Source organism: Oratosquilla oratoria, chromosome 43, assembly GCF_046742065.1.
Source record: "Oratosquilla oratoria isolate Oo_2021 chromosome 43, ASM4674206v1, whole genome shotgun sequence".
Classification (NCBI taxonomy): domain Eukaryota; kingdom Metazoa; phylum Arthropoda; class Malacostraca; order Stomatopoda; family Squillidae; genus Oratosquilla; species Oratosquilla oratoria.
The window spans coordinates 15,480,253-15,496,781 of record NC_134819.1 but is presented as its reverse complement, the minus strand read 5'-3'; the positions used below and the strand labels follow the sequence as shown (position 1 = coordinate 15,496,781).

The following is a 16,529-nucleotide window of genomic DNA, read 5'->3' as shown; positions in this document are numbered from 1 at the left end:
GAATTGCAAACTGTATACTAAAAGAATGCAAAGAAGAACTATGGACAAAATATACAACCTAATAGATGCTCACTCAAAGAAGGAAAAATACCAAAGGACTGGAAAAATGCCAACATTACCAATATATTAAGGAGGAAACAAGGAAGAACCAACTAATTACAGGCCATTCTCCCCAACAAGCAGTATAGCCAGACTTTGTGAGATTATCAAGAATAGATGGGTAAAACACCTGGAAGAAAACAATATGATAAACCCAAGACAATTTGTTTTTACTCAAGACTAATATAATAAAAGAAAGGGATGGATGGGCTGATTGTGTTTTCATAGACTTACAGAAAACCTTAGATAAAGTACCACACAAAAAAAATTATTCAAAAAATTGGAAAACATGAAAACAAGAAATTATTAGAAAAATATTAGTCACATTAATAAGGTATAGACTGGAGTGTGCTGCAACATTATGGTCACCCAGTACCAAAAAGACTACAAAGAAAATTGAAAGAATATTGAGAGCAACCATGAAAATGGCCCCAGCACTTTCAAACTTGTCATATTAAGAGAGACTGGCTAAATTTAAATTACCGACTTTGGAGCAAAGAAGAGAGATGTGACCTACTGACCATCTATAGAATCATGAAAGGCACAGAAATACTTGATAGGGAGGACTTGCTATATTGGGACAAGAAACACAAGAGGATACGGAAAGAATCTCAAAAAGAATAGTTATAGAAGAGATCTCAAGAAAAACAGTTGTCCACACAGAGTGGCGGACACTTGGAACAAAATTGGTGAAACAATAATGTGTGTAAAAACTGTACATGAATTTAAGAGCAAACTAGACACTGTGAGATACAAAGGCGGGAGACCATGAGCGTAGCTCCCTTTCCCGTAAGATACAACTACCGGTAGGTAAATACATACATATCTTGTATGTGCCAAAACCATACAAGAATTTAAGAAATTAGATGCTGAAAGATACAAAGATGGGTCACTATGAGCATAGCTCCCTTCCCATATAATACAACTAGGTAAATACATGAGGAATATGTAGAAGATGTAGAAATGGCAGAGGTTATGAACAAACATTTTAAGTCTGTATTCACAATAGAAAATGCACACAATTGGGAAGAAGAAAAGATAGAAAGATCCCCCCCCCAATGAAAGAAATAAATGTAACACAAAAGTAATAAAGGACCAAATAATAAACCTTGATGTCGGAAAATCACGTGGTCCAAACTGAATTGCCAATTGAATACTAAAAGAATGAATAGATGAGCTAGAGGACAAGATATATGAAATAATAGATTGCTCACTCAAGGAAGGAAAGGCACCACAAGATTGGGAAAATGCATTTTCACCTTCACCCACATTAACCTGGAAGACACTACCCTCCACTCCTATCTCATCACTTACCAGCAGAGCCACTCTTTCCCTCCCTTGCCCCCACATCATTCACATAAGAACATAAGAATAAAGGAGACTGCAAAAGACCATAAGGCCTACACTAGGCAGCTCTGTATCCATCACCACCTGTCATCCCCATCCATAAAGTTGTCTAATCATTTTTTAAAACAACTGATAGTTTCAGCGCTTACTACATGGTTACTAAGTTTATTCCATTCATCGACCACCCTATTAGTAAACCAATTCTTGCCTATTTCCTTCTTAAATCTAAATTTGTCCAGTTTATACCCATTAATGCGAATCCTGCCCTGTTGTTTTATTATGATGACCTTGTTTGCATCACCCTTGTTATAGCCTTTGATCCACTTGAACACTTCTATTAGATCACCCCACTCTGCGTCTTTCCAGAGAGTGTAAGTTTAGGTGCCTAAGCCTCTCTTCGTAAGGCAAATTTCCGAGTCCTTGTATCATTTTGGTCATTCTTCTCTCTACTGATTCCAGTGAATTTATGTCCATTCTGTAGGACGGAGACCAAAACTGTACCGCATAATCAAGGATGGGTTTAACTATCGCTAGATAGAGTTTAATAATTACCTCTGCACTTATATTCGTTACCATCCTAGCAATGAAGCCTAATGCTCTGTTAGCTTTATTTCTGGCGCTAATGCACTGGTTCCTGGTTTTAAGGTCTGGACTCACCAGAACTCCCAAGTCCCTCTCGCACTCAGATTTTTCTAAAAACGTGTTATCTATGTTGTATCTATTTTCGGGGTTGTGTAGCCCTACGTTTAACATGCTACACTTAGAGATTATGAAGTTCATTTGCCATTTCACCGACCATGTTAACAGTTTATTAAGATCATCCTGCAGAATCTGGGCGTCGTCTCCTGACCTAATTAGGCGTCCTATTTAAGTGTCGTCCGCAAACTTACTAACATCACTATTTAACCCATCGTCTAAGTCATTTATATACATAATGAACAACAAGGGACCCAAAACCGAGCCCTGGGGCACCCCGCTAGTAACATTGCCCCACCTAGATTTTATTCCATTTATGGTGACCCGCTGTTTTCTGTTACTAATCCAAGCTCTAATCCATTCTAACACTTTTCCTCCTATGCCATGTGCTTTGATTTTATTCAGTAGTCTCTGGTGTGGCACTTTGTCGAACGCTTTGCTAAAGTCAAGGTAAATAACATTGTAATTTTCATTGTTGTCTGACGCCTTATATACTTTAGTGTAAAAGGATAGAAGATTAGTTACACATGACTTACCCTTGGAGAAACCATGCTTTGAATCACGAATTAAATTATGCCCTTCAATGTGTTCTCTTATTGATTCAAGCATTTTTCCTATAACCGATGTCAAACTGATTGGCCTGTAGTTGCATATAGACGATCTATCTCCCTTCTTAAAAACAGGAACAACGTTTGCCTGCCTCCAAGCAGTTTGAACAGAACCAGTGTCTACCGATTTATTGAATATTTCAGTTAACTGGTCACAGATTTCAAATTTACACTCTTTAAGCATTCTTGGAAAAATTTCGTCTGGGCCCGGAGATTTTGTAGCTTTAAGTCTGTCAATCTGCTTGACTACTACTTCTTTACTAATGCTGATATTAGTTAGACTACTTTCTTCATCCCCTCACGACATTCTCCTCAACACACTTCCAAAATCAAAATTACCCTTCCTTTTCAACTTAGTTTTCCTTAATGCTGACACATCCATCATGGTTCTCAAGAATACTGTCAATATCTTCCCTTTTAATCTCATCTATACCACAACCATTAACATTTAATGACCCAAAGTTTGGATTCAGGTTGTTTTGAAATTATTATGCATCTTACATGTTTATAAATTTTATTTTTTGCAGACATCAAATGTCCCCTTATTCCGCATCACTGCCACAGAATTGGTGGGAGGGGTGTCTGGGGAGAGTGAGGAACGAGTGAAAGATACCTTTGAGCAGGCAGCTGCCATGGCTCCCTGTATTATGCTGCTGGAAAAGATTGATGTCATTTCACCAAAGGAGGGATCATCTAAGAGCATGGAGAGAAGGATGGGTGCTCAGTTATCTTCTTGTTTGCAGTGTAAGTAGGGATGAAGGCATAAAACAGTATAGCAGGAAGACAACAAGCAGAATGCCAGTAATTTGATCATTGAATGCTAGTTGATGTTGTATGGATGAGCAAATGGGAAAAGATTGGTTGTATATTTGTACATACATATACCAAGGCTTTTTCCCCCTTACAAGGGAGGTAGCCAAAAAGGAAAAGGCATAAAATCATTCCCACCCATTCCATCCCTGAATACACTCCACACCCTTCTACCCTCCCTCTCATCTTAGCACCTCCTGGATGACGGGTCATCCCTGCACCTTGTCCACTGCCGTGGGTCAGAAGCAGTGTTGCAAGACACAGCACATCCACAGCAAGGCCGCTTCATTAAATCGGCGCCCCCCCTCTCTGTTCCCCCATGTATAAAGGAGAAAACTGGGAAAAATCCCTTCGGGCCTACGTAGGCGGCATGAGGAGCAAGTGGGTACTCGATGATGCCGACGTCGACATCTTGATTATATTTATTGTAGTCGTACCTACGTAACCTCCATTCTCTCTAAACTGGCTTCATCATATTTTCTATGGTTATCAAAATACACGGGTGAAAGAGAACGAACGATTGAGCACTGACTTTATTTTTTGTAATGCAATTATTATGACACAACATCGCACGTCAGGCAGCTAATGCTGCCAGACGTGCAATGTGCCCTGTAGTGAAGAGGTTAAAGACCTGTATGAAGTCACCTCTGAGTCTACGCTTTTTTGGGAAAACGGATGAATATGTTTTAGTTGATTTTCATATGATTTATTTTTTGTATTTGGAATCAGTTTAGTGGCTTGCCATTGTACTTTTTCCAATCTGGCAATGTCTTTAATAAGATTCGGTGACCATACAGAAACAGCATATTCCAAATGGATGAACTAACGATTTATATAGCTTGTTAATGAGAGATGGACTTTTGAAGTCAAAAGATTGCACAATCAGCCCTAGAATCTTATTTGCTTTTTCAGAGGCTGAAATACACTGCTTAGATGATTTGAGATCTTTACTGATAATTATGCCAAGATCCTTTTCACTATCCACTTTTGTTAATGAATTTCCAAATAACTTGCAATCATACTTACTATTATTTTTATCTATGTGCATAACCTTGCATTTACTAGTATTAAATTTCATTAGCCACTTTTCAGGCCACTGCTGTAGTTTATCTAAATCTTCTTGAAAAATTTAATTGGTTTAAGTGATTATTTGCCATTCCACTCAGTTTTGTATCATCAGCAAATTTGGAGACAATAGATTTTAGTCTGTGGTCTATATCATTTATATATACTATGAATTTAAGTCTTGTGTCGTGCGACACTGCTTCTGACCCAGGGCAGTGGACAGGATGCAGGGATGACCCATCATCCAGGAGGTGCCAATATAAGAGGGAAGGAGGAGGGTGGAGGGGAGTGGAATATATTGGAAATGGAATGGGTGGGAGTAGTATCTCTGCCTTTTTCTTTTTGGCTACCCTCCAGTGTAAGGCCTTTGGTATATGTATGTATGAATTGAAGTGGACCAAGAATGAAACCCTGTGGAACTCCACTCATAATATTTTTTCATCTAGAAGTTTTGCCATTTAGAACAATTCTGTTTTCAATCATTCAACCAATTACTAGTCCAACTTAATAGGCTACCACTTATTCCGTGTGAAGCTAATTTAGTAAGTAGTCTTTTGTGGGGGGCGGTATCAAAAGCTTTCGCAAAGTCTAGATATATTATATATATATATAATGTTTTTTCATAATTCGAGATGACTATGTTAGAATTCGAGTAAGTTAGTCACACAAGAACGTTTCCATCTGAATCCATTCTGGCTATCATTTATCAAACAGTTGCTTTCTAAACGATGTTTGATAGCATCTCTGATGATAGTTTTCATCATTTTTCCTATGATTGAAGTCAAGTTTATAGGTCTGTAGTTATTTGGTTTCTTTTTGTCACCTGTTTTGAATATGGGAGTAATGTTGGCTAGCTTCCATTCTCTTGGGACATCTCCAGATATGATAGATATCTTGAAAATAATTTCTAATGGAACAACAACTTCTTTTTTCATTTCCTGTAAGATTCTTGGATGCCAACCGTCAGGTCCTGGTGTTTTATTAACTTTGAGAGAAGTGAGTACAGTAAAACCCCGATTATCCGAAACGAAAGGGGGGAAGCCTCTTTCGGATAATCCAGATTTATCAGAAATATATTTTGTGTTGACATACTGTGTGTGTGTGTGTGTGTCCTGTGCCTTCCCCCCCCCTCTCTCTCTCCATCAGTCAAGTTGCGGATGGAACACAATTTTTTTTTTCATGTTGACGTACATACCTTATACGTAACAGAGAACAAGAATTATTCTATACATATATCTTCCACTATCCTGACGAACACAATAAAGCAACTCCGCCACTCCCCGCCTCCGTCACCATCACTCCACAACCCTTCCACTCCCCACCTCCTGGTGGTGGAGTCAGAAGGAAGGGTCGTCCATTGCTCCATCTTCACTGTCCAAATCAAAGGTAGACAAGGAGGATGAGGCACTTGATGAAGGGCGAGAAGAGTGGGTGGACAAAGGTGTTCTTGGCCGAAAAAACGAGGTGATAGAAGTCTGTTTGGTGCAAGACAGATGTTTCTCGATGACGTCACTCAGTGCTGCTCGCATCATCGGGTACAGTTGATTGCTATTTGAAATGTCCCTGGGTCGCTGGTCAAGAAACTGAAGCACTCCTTCGATGTGGGACCGGACTGTTGCCAAAGACATGGAAGGATCATCGTCGTCGTCGTCGTCATCATCATTGTTGCCATGGCCGTGCATCACTTCCTCAGCTATTTCTTTGGTTGCTTAGAGAGCATAACCTGGGTACCCCAGCACAGGTAGAACGTGACTGCCCAATGTGAACTCTGTGACGCAGCTGCCGCCGACTGACGATGTAAACAATGAAACCAAACACACGCTACGCTAAACAAAGTAGTACTGTACGCTTAAAACATATTCATTTTAACTGTTCTTATCAATTTTAAATGTGTTAATATAGTACATATGTAGTTACTTTTATTTATTTTCATGTTTTTGATGTTTTATAACGTTTTAGTATAGAAAAATTTTGAATTTTAATTGCATTATCCAAATCAATTTCTGATAATCCCGTTTTTCGGATAATCGGGGTTTTACTGTAAATGCCTTGGTGGATTAAAAAGTGTAATGAGGAATAGACATTTGAGAATTGATGCCAAGAGGAGATTGTATGAATGAGTGCCGACAGCACTATACGGAGCAGAAACATGGAACATGAGAGAGGAAGAGAGGAGTTTGAATGAGGTGTCTGAGATGTATGATGGGGGTTACTAGGCTGGATAGCGTGAGAAATGAGGAGGTGAGTAGGAGAACGGGGGTGGTAAGGGAATTGGGAGATAGGGTGGATGAAAGAGTATTGGGATGGTTTGGACACATGGAAAGAATGAGTGAAGAAAGACTAGTAAAAGAGGTATGGAAGGCAGATGTGGGGGGAGTGAACATGAGGGGGCGTCCTAGGATGAGATGGATGGATGGGGTGAAGGGGGCTTTGGGGAAGAGAGGAATGTCTGTTGAGGAAGGATGGGAGAGGACAGAAGACAGGGGTGAATGGAGAATGGTTGTATATGGATGATGCTGTGATGCATGAGGTGGAATGGGTGGGGGATGAGGGTTGAGGTAGTATGTGTGAAAAAAATTTGATGCAACCCGAAGGACTTTCTCCCTGTCTCCTCCTTTTCTATGTGAGGGGACGGAGAGGGAGAGGATCACCGATTTAATAAAGCGGCCTTGCTGTGGATGTGCTGTGTCTTGCAACACTGCTTCTGACCCAGGACAGTGGACAATGTGCAGGGATGACCCGTCATCCAGGAGGTGCTAAGATGAGAAGCAGGATAGGGAGGGAAAGATAGTTGCAGTGGGAAATGCTAAGAAAATGAAAGTGATGAGTGAGGAAAATGGAGGAGAAATAAGGAAAGATGAGGTGAAGGCAGTTGTTAAGATGATGAGATAGGTATGGCACCTGGGGGTGTATGTCATGCAGAATGTCTAAAAAAAGGAGGCACAGTGATGGACTGGCTGGTGAGGTTATTTAATGTTTGTTTAAGAGAGGGTAGAGTGCCGGAGGACTGGAGGAGTGCCTGTATAGTTCCACTTTACAAGGGAAAAGGGGACAAGTGTGAGTGTAGTAGTTTCAGAGGGATTAGCTTGTTAAGTGTAGTTGGGAAGCCTTATGGGAGGATCTTGATTGAGAGGATTAGGAGAGGAACAGAGGGAGTAATTGGTGAGGAACAGTGTGGATTTAGGATGGGTAGAGGTTGTGTAGATCAGATTTTTGTGGTAAGACATATGTGAGAAAGCTATAGGAAAGGGTAAGGATGTTTTTTTTGGGCTTTTATGGATCTGGAAAAGGCTTATGACAGGGTAGACAGGAAGGCACTATGGGAGGTTTTGCGGATATACGGGATAGCAGGAAAGCTTCTAAGAGCTGTCAAGAGTTTTTATGAGAGTAGTAGAGCTTGTGTCAGGATTAGAAATGGAGAGAGTGAATGGTTCGTGGTAAAGGTGGGACTTTGTCAGGGATGCGTTATGTTGCTCTGGCTGTTCAACTTCTACATGGATGGAGTGGTACGAAAGGTAAATGCAAGGGTAGTGGGTCAGGGAGGTGAGCCAGCTGTTGTTTGTGGATGACATTGTGCTTGTGGCAGGATCGGAGGAGGGATTGAGGAAGTTGGTGACAGAGTTCAGGAGAGTGTGTGAAAGAAGAAAGCTGAAGATAAATGTGGGTAAAAGTGAAAGTGGCAGCAGACTGGAAGTGAGCATTAACCCCTTCCATACGGTGCCGCATACGTAGGCGTCATGAGGAGCAAGTGGATATGCGAGGCTGCCATATCGGCGTCTTGATTATATTTATTGTAGTTGCCCCTGCGTTTTGACATTCTCTATAAACTGCCCTTAATCACATTCTCTATGGTTTTCAAAATTCACGGGTGAAAGAGAGAACGATCGATATAAGCGGTGACTATATTTTATGATGCGAGTATTATTACGACACGTCGTACGGCTGGCATTGGCTGCTGCCCGCGAGATTTAAGTCCCGTACTGAAGAGGTTAAGGGAGAGCAACTGGAGGAAGTGGATAGTTTTAGATACTTGGGTGCAAATGTGGCAGGAAAATATGGAGTGGAGGTGGAGGTAGAATGTAGATTGAGAGAAGCGAGTAAATGCCTTGGTGGATTAAAAAGTGTAAATGAGGAATAGACATTGGGGAATGGATGCTAAGAGGTTATATGAAGGAGTGATTGTGCCAACAGCACTGTATGGAGCAGAAACATGGAACATAAGGGAGGAAGAGAAAAGGAGTTTGAATGTGTTTGAGATGAGGTGTCTGAGAAGTATGATAGGGGTTACTAGGCTAGATAGAGTGAGAAATGAGGAGGTGAGGAGGAGAACAGGGGTGGAAAGGGAGTTGGGAGGTAGGGTTGATGAAAGAGTATTAGGATGGTTTGGACACATGGAAAGAATGAGTGAAGAAAGACTAGTAAAAGAGGTATGGAAGGCAGATATGGAGGGAGTGAACATGAGGGGTGTGACCTAGGATGAGATGGATGGATGGTGTGAAGGGGGCTTTTGGGAAGAGGGAAATGTCTGTTGAGGAAGGACAGGAGAGGACAGAAGACGGGTGAATGGAGAATGGTTGTATATGGATGATGCTGTGATGCATGAGGTGGAATGGGTGGGGGGATGGGGGGTGAGGTAGTGTGTGTGAGCAAAATTTGACGCAGCCTGAAGGGATTTCTCCCTGTCTTCTTTTTTGCATGGGGGGACGGAGAGGGGTGGTCACCGATTTAATGAAGCGGCCTTGCTGTGGATGTGCTGTGACTTGCGACACTGCCTCTGACCCAGGGCAGTGGACAAGGTGCAGGGATGACCCGTCATCCAGGAGGTGCTAAGGTAGGAGGGAGGGTGGAGGGGAGTGGAGTGTATTTAGGGATGGAATGGGTGGGAATGATTTTATGCCTTTCCTTTTGGGCTACCCCCCTTGTAAGGGGGAGAAAGCCTTGGTATAAGTATGTATGTATTATTACATAACTTTGATAGTCATTAGATGCACCCAAGTACTTGTATTTCTTAAAAGCCTGTCTCATTTTAGCAGTACTCTTTTCAGTTTCTTTGTCAAGCCATTTTGGGCGAGCCCAATTTGGGTGGCGTCTGTCCTTAAATGGGATGTAAGTATGAATCATCTTAGTAAGCATATATTGAAATATTTCCCACATCTGATCTACAGGTCTTTCGCTTAATTTTGCCTCCCAATCTGTAAGCTGAAGCTCCTGACGTAGTCTTATGAACTGTACTTTACTGAAATTGGGTATTTTAGATACATAAGTATCTATTTAATTTTTTTTTTAGCAATTTGAATCTAACAAAGTTGTGACTCCTATTTGCAATAGTTTCACCAACTTTGACACTAGTGATCAATAGATCAATTAAATTTCCATATCTTGTGGGCTCTTTTACATACTGAACTAAGTAATTGTAGTAAGAAAAGTGAAGAGGAAAGAGAACCATTTTGGAGTGATTTTGATGAGACTGTGGAGAGTTTGGGGGAAAATGTAACTAATGGTGTTGGGAGATTTTGATGTCAAAGTAAGATTAGCAAGTAAATTGAGTAGTAGGATGGTATGGCATAGCAGGAAAGAACAATAGCAGAGAGATATTTTATGAGATGGTACCGAGGAGGAAATGATGATAGCTTGCAGTAGTTAAAAAGAAAGATATATGTGGTTGGTGAGAGGGTGATTGAGAGGACAATGTATTATTTAGTGGTGCCCAAAAGGAGAATTGGAAGAGCTGTGGTTGTGAATATGTTCAGAGGAGAGATCAGTGGAATGTCTGATCATTATTTAGTGGGAGGGAAAATAAAAGTGTAGGCTAAATGGAGAAAGAAGAAAAGGAATAGAGGTTCTGAAATTGGTATGGATTGTAATGAAGCTAGATTAGAGTGTTAGGAAGGGTGTTAGGAATGGATTGTAATGATTGTATGGTGTTAGTATGGATTGTAATGAAGCTAGATTAGAGTGTTAGGAAGGGATGCTAGAATGCAAAAAGGCTGTAGAAGATGGAAGGGAATACAAGGAAAGGCAGTAAATGGTGGAAGGAAGGTGAAGGTGGTATATACATACATATACCACAGGCTTTCTTTCCCCCATATAAGGGAGGTAGCCAAAAAACAAAGACACTCCCATTTCATTCATAAAAGTTGAACATGTGAGAAAAGGCTGCAAAAAAGAAATGAGGAATTATAATAGAAGTGTAGAATAAAGAGGGTGGAAACAAAATACAAGGTGAGTGAGGCCATGAGGTCCTTGAAAGTGGCAGTTGCCGACAAGATTGACGAGTTAAACACCATATGAGGACGGAGCCTTTATTTGTACGACGTTTCTCTTATTACAGCTTTTTCAAGTACAAGTTGAGATACAAATGCTTGAGATTAAATAAGGGGAAAGGAGGGAACGGGGAGAGAAAAGGGGGGGGAAGGAGGAGGAGGAGAAGGGGGGGGAGGGATTGAACACTGGGAAAGGATGAGAATGCTGGCCCAAACGTCCGTGGGCGAAATGTCCACAAAGGGTGGTTTAGATATTTAAAATTTTGCTGGCCATGGGTATTAGGGGAATAATGTGAGGCAAGATGTTAAACATGCCCCGTTTTCTTCAATAGTGTTCGTTCCTTGTATGATTGCTGCTTCTAAACACTTCCTGCAGAGTTTGTCTGGTTCTCGTATCAGCAGCTCTGCATTCTTCCATCTTATGGACTGGAAGAATGCATGTTATGGTTCCAACTTAGGCTAAATCACTTTATTTTCCAATTATTTATCTTTGGACTATATCACCTTCTAGATTATTCCAAGAGTGTGTGTATTTATATGGAAAAAAAGTATTTATATTGTTTAGACACAATCTCTCACTTTATCCCCATGACCTTGTGAAGCCCTCTCATCCCTAATACATATTTCAATGAGCAACAATTGATTGATTGCCCCCCTTTGTTTTGAATATTTCTTGATCACTGGTTTCAGTGGGAAGCACTTTGTTTTGAATATTTCTTGATCAGATAGATTGAATTGCTTAATGGTTTTCTCTTATTTAATATAACTTTTTGTTTCAGTACTCAGATCTAAATTCAAAGACAAGAAAATGCTGGTTTTTGGAGAGACAAGCCATGCAGAAAACTTGGAGTGGGACATTCGAAGCAGTTTTGATGATGAAATGTTTATGTCTGTGCCAGATGAATCTGCAAGGTACAAGATTCTACAGGTAATTTATATTATTAGTTATTTATTTAGTTAATTAGAGAGCTATGCTAGTGATGACCAGCTTTTGTATCTTCGTCATCCAGTTTGATCTTAAATTCTTGTATAGTTTTTGCACTCACTGTTTCTTCATTCAGTTTGTTCCAGATATCTATCACTCTGTGTGGGAAGCTATTCTTTTTCAGATCTCTTCTGTAACTATCCTTTTTAAGTTTCTTTTTGTGTCCTCTTGTTTTTCTTCTATCCCACTTTAATAAGTCATCTCTATCAAGGATTTCCATCCCTCCTCTTTCTCTTCTTTGTTTCAGGGAAGGTAGTTTGAGTTTGTCCAATCTTTGTATGTCGAATTGAAGAGTGTTGGTGCCATATTTGCCGTTGCTCTTTGAATTCTTTTTAATTTATGTAATTTTTTAGTACTAGGTGTCCATAGTGTTGCAGAATACTCCAGTTTTGGTCATATCAATGTAACAAATATAATCTATACCATTACTTCATCAATGTAGTCAAAAGCCACTTTCATTAATCTTAATAAATTGAAAGTTTCTTTGACTATTTTGTTGATATGCTTGTCTGGTGTCATGTCATTGGTGATAGTTACTCCTAGGTCCCTTTCTGAGTTGACTTTTTTAATTTCCTTGTAACAATTTTGTATTGTCTTGATATTCTGTTTTTGCTTTTTCCAAATTCCATTATACTACATTTCTTTATGTTGAAATTCACTTCACTCTTCTGACTCCATTTCCAGATTTTGCCCAAGTCTTCTTCAAATGATATGCAATCTTCCTCTGTACTTACTCTCTTTAGTAGTTTTGCATCGTCTGGAAACAAGCTCATATAACATTCCACACCTTCATCCATGTCATTTATATATGGCAAACATTATCAGAGCCAGCACAGAGCCTTGTGGGACTCCACCTATAATTTCTTCCCAATTTGAGCCTGTCTCTCAGAGTACCCCCTCATTTTTCTCCTGTTTAAGAAGTCTTTCATCCATTCCAATAACTTAACTTGTATTCCACCTATTGTTTCAGTTTTCCTTAGTAGCTTTTTGTGTGGTACTTTGTCAAATGCCTTTTGTAAACCTAAGAAAGATGTGTTGGCATTGAGTGAAACAAGGTTGAAAGGGAGGGGTGAGTTTGAGTTTGGGAGTGTAGTTGGGAGGAACTCAGGAGTGAATAGAGGATGAGGGAGAGAAAGGGTGGCCATACTAATAAGTGAAGAGATAGGTAAGCATGTCGTGGAGTGGAAGGAGGTTTCTTCAGGGTTAATGTGAATGAAGGTGTAACTAGGAAGGGAGACGTGGGTATTTATAAGTGCTTATGGGCCTGATAGTGAGAAGAGTGTAAAGGAAAGGGAGACATTTTGGATATATTTAAATGAGTGCATAGAGGGGTTGGGAAGAAATGTCAATGTAGTGGTATTGGGAGACCTTAATGCTAGGGAAGTAGAGTCACCTAGTGTTTATTGTGATTTGGTGTACTTGGGTCAAACCGGGAGAGACTTGAACACTAGATTGGCAGAACATAAATGATCAATTAGGTATGGGCAGGAATATTCGGCCGTGTTTCTTCATGCTAAAAATAAGAATCATTCTTTCGACTGGGGTAAGGCCAGATTAGTATTCAAGTCCCACTGCGGGTTCAGGAGGAAAATAGTTGAATCAGCTCAGAGGAATGCCCTAGCATTAATATTACTAAAGGGCAGTGGATTCCTGACATTATTTCCTGAGCGGCGGTTAGTAAGCTTGTCTGAAGCTTACAAGCCCCCTCCACCTCCACCTCCCCTTCCCCTCCCCCTCACCTACAACCCCATCTGACCCCGCGTCTGAGTAATGCCATCAGTCCACGTTCCCTCTCATTCCTTTGTATCAGTTTTTTCATGAAATCGTGTATAGTTCTGACATTCACTGTTTCACTGTTCAATTTGTTCCAGACATCAATCACTCTGTGTGGGAAACTGTTCTTTTCAGGTATCATCTGTAACTGTATTTAATTTATTTGCGAGTCCTCTTGTTTGTCTCTTGTCACATTTTAATAGGTCATCTCTATTGAGAATTTCCATCCCTTTAATAATTCTGAAAGTGGTCAACAAATTGCCTCTTTCCCTTCTCTGCTCCAATGTTGACAACTGTAATTTCTCCAATCTTTGTTCATATGTCAAGTTTGATAGTGTGGGTGCCATTTTTGTCGCTGCTCTTTGGATTCTTTCTAATTTTCTTGTGTTTTTCTTTGTGCTAGGTGCCCACATTGATATAGCATATTCTAATTTCGGTCTTATCAATGTGATAATTATTTTCTTAACCATCTCCTCATCCATGTAGTCGAAGGCCACTTTCATTGATCTTAATAGGTTGTAGGTCTCTCCAAATAACTTATTTACATGTTTGTCAGGTGTCAAATCACTTGAGATGATTACTCCTAGGTCCCTCTCTGAGTTTACTTTTTTGACTACTTTGTTTCCAATCGTATACTTTCCCGAAACTCTATTTTTGCCTCTTCCAAATTCCATTATGCTACATTTCTTGATGTTGAAGTTCATTTCATATTTCCGGCTCCATTCCCATACTTTATCCAGGTCATCTTGTAGCGATCTGCAATCTTCTTCTGTTTTCACTCTCTTGAGTAATTTGGCATCGTCAGCAAAAAAGTTCATGTAACAATTTACTCCTTCATCCATATCATTTATGTATATGGCAAACATTAAAGGAGCCAAAACAGAGCCTTGTGGGATGCCACTTTTTACATCTTCCCATTTCGAATTTTTGTCTCTAAGTACCACTCTCATTTTTCTCCCAGTTAAGAAATCCTTCACCCAATCCAACAGTTTGCCTTGAATTCCTCCTATTTTTTCAATTTTACTTATTAATTTTTTGTGTGGTACCTTATCAAATGCTTTCTGCAAGTCCAAGAAGGCGCAGTCTGCCCATCCATCTCTTTCTTGTATTATCTCAATTAGTCTCGAGTAAAAGCAGATTAGATTTGTGGTGCATGATCTTCCACTTCTAAAACCAAATTTTTTGGGATTTATTATTTTGTTTTCTTCCAAGTGTGGTCCATCTGCTCCTGATAATCTTTTCACATATTTTTGCTACTGTACTTGTGAGGGACACCAGTCTAAAATTTGTAGGATCTTCTCTATTTCCTTCTTTATGTATTGGTACTATGTTTGCATCTTTCCAGTCTTGTGGTACCTTTCCCTCTTTTAGTGAGAAGTCTAATATCTTGTGTAGTTTATCTGACAGTTTTTCTATACACTCTTTCAGTATCCAATTTGCAATTCCATCTGGTCCGTGCGACTCTCTGACATCTAGGCTTTTTATTTGGTCTCTTATCTGCCTTTGTGTTATTTTTATTTCCTTCATCATGGGTGAACTTTCTAGTTGTCCATCCTCCCAGAGTTGTGAGTTCTCAATTGTAAAAACAGACCTGAAATGTCTGATCATAACTTCTGCCATCTCTGTGTCATCTATGTATTGTCTCCTTCATGCAATTTTACTATATCATGTTTATCCTTTAGTTTGTCATTTATATATCTGTAAAAGAGTTTCAGTTGATCCTTACATTCGTCTATGATATCCGTTTCATATTCTCTTTTTTCTTTCCTCCTTATGTTTACATATTCGTTTCTAAGTTTTTTATATGTTTGCCATTTAGATGTTTTCCTGTCTTTTTCCATTTTTTTTTATCCAGGTTTTATCTCTCCTGGCTTTAACCTCACTACATCTTTTGTTGAACCAACACTTTATATAAATCTCTTTTTGTTTCTTTTTTGGTACATATTTCTTAATTCCTTCTTTGTACTTTTCTTTAAACATGTTCCATTTGTCCTCCATATTTGTTTCCACTTTAGAGAACACCCTGGAAGAAAACAAAATAATAAACTCGAGACAATTTGGATTCAGAGAGGGAAGATTATGTGCTACGAATTTAATCTGTTTCTACTGGAGACTAATAGATATAGTACAAGAAAGGGCTGATTGTGCTTTCCTAGACTTACAGAAAGCCTTCGACAAAGTACCACACAAAAATTATTAGAAAAATTGGAAAACATAGGGATACAAGGTAACCTACTAAACTTGATGCAAGATTTCCTGAATGATAGAAAATTGAGGGTAGTACCCAGAGAAAAGTATTTAGGTAGGAAGGAGGTGATTAGTGGAGATTCCTGTAACTTGCTAAGATCAGTAAAGGTGGCTTTCACCTATTTAGACATACAAATGTCTAAAAAAATGTTAGTCACACCCAGTACCAAAAAGAATGTAGAGAAAATTGAAAGAATCCAGAGAGCAACCTGTAAAATGGCCATCTACGGAATCATGAAAGGCATGGAAGTCCTTGATAGAGAGGACTTACTAAATTGGGACAAGAGAAACACAAGAGGACATTAAGAAAATATATAAAAAAGGATAGTTATAGAAGAGATCTGAAAAAAAAATTTCCACACAGAGTGGTGGACATCTGGAACAAACTGGACAAAACAATAGTGTGTGCAAAAACCATACACGAATTTAAGAGCAAACTAGACACTGTGAGATACAAAGATGGGACACCATGAGCATAGCTCCCCTTCCTGTAAGATACAACTAGGTAAATTCAATCTCCTCTTAGCATCCATTCCCAAATGTCTATTTCTCATTATACTTTTTAATACACCAAAGTATTTACTTGCTTCTCTGAATCTACATTCTACTTCCACCTCTACTCCCTTTCCTGCCTCA

At 39.5% G+C, this 16,529-nt stretch overlaps 1 protein-coding gene across 5 annotated transcripts in view; it reads left to right on the top strand.

Moving 5' to 3' along the window:
- Nucleotides 1–16,529, top strand: part of LOC143022121 (nuclear valosin-containing protein-like) — a 170,363-nt gene that overhangs the window by 66,221 nt on the left and 87,613 nt on the right. For all 5 annotated transcript variants that reach the window (XM_076180131.1, XM_076180130.1, XM_076180134.1 and 2 more), the window contains 2 exons: nt 3,278–3,494; nt 11,668–11,816. In XM_076180131.1, the coding sequence (XP_076036246.1) occupies nt 3,278–3,494; nt 11,668–11,816 (366 nt within the window). The remainder of the gene's footprint in view (nt 1–3,277; nt 3,495–11,667; nt 11,817–16,529) is intronic.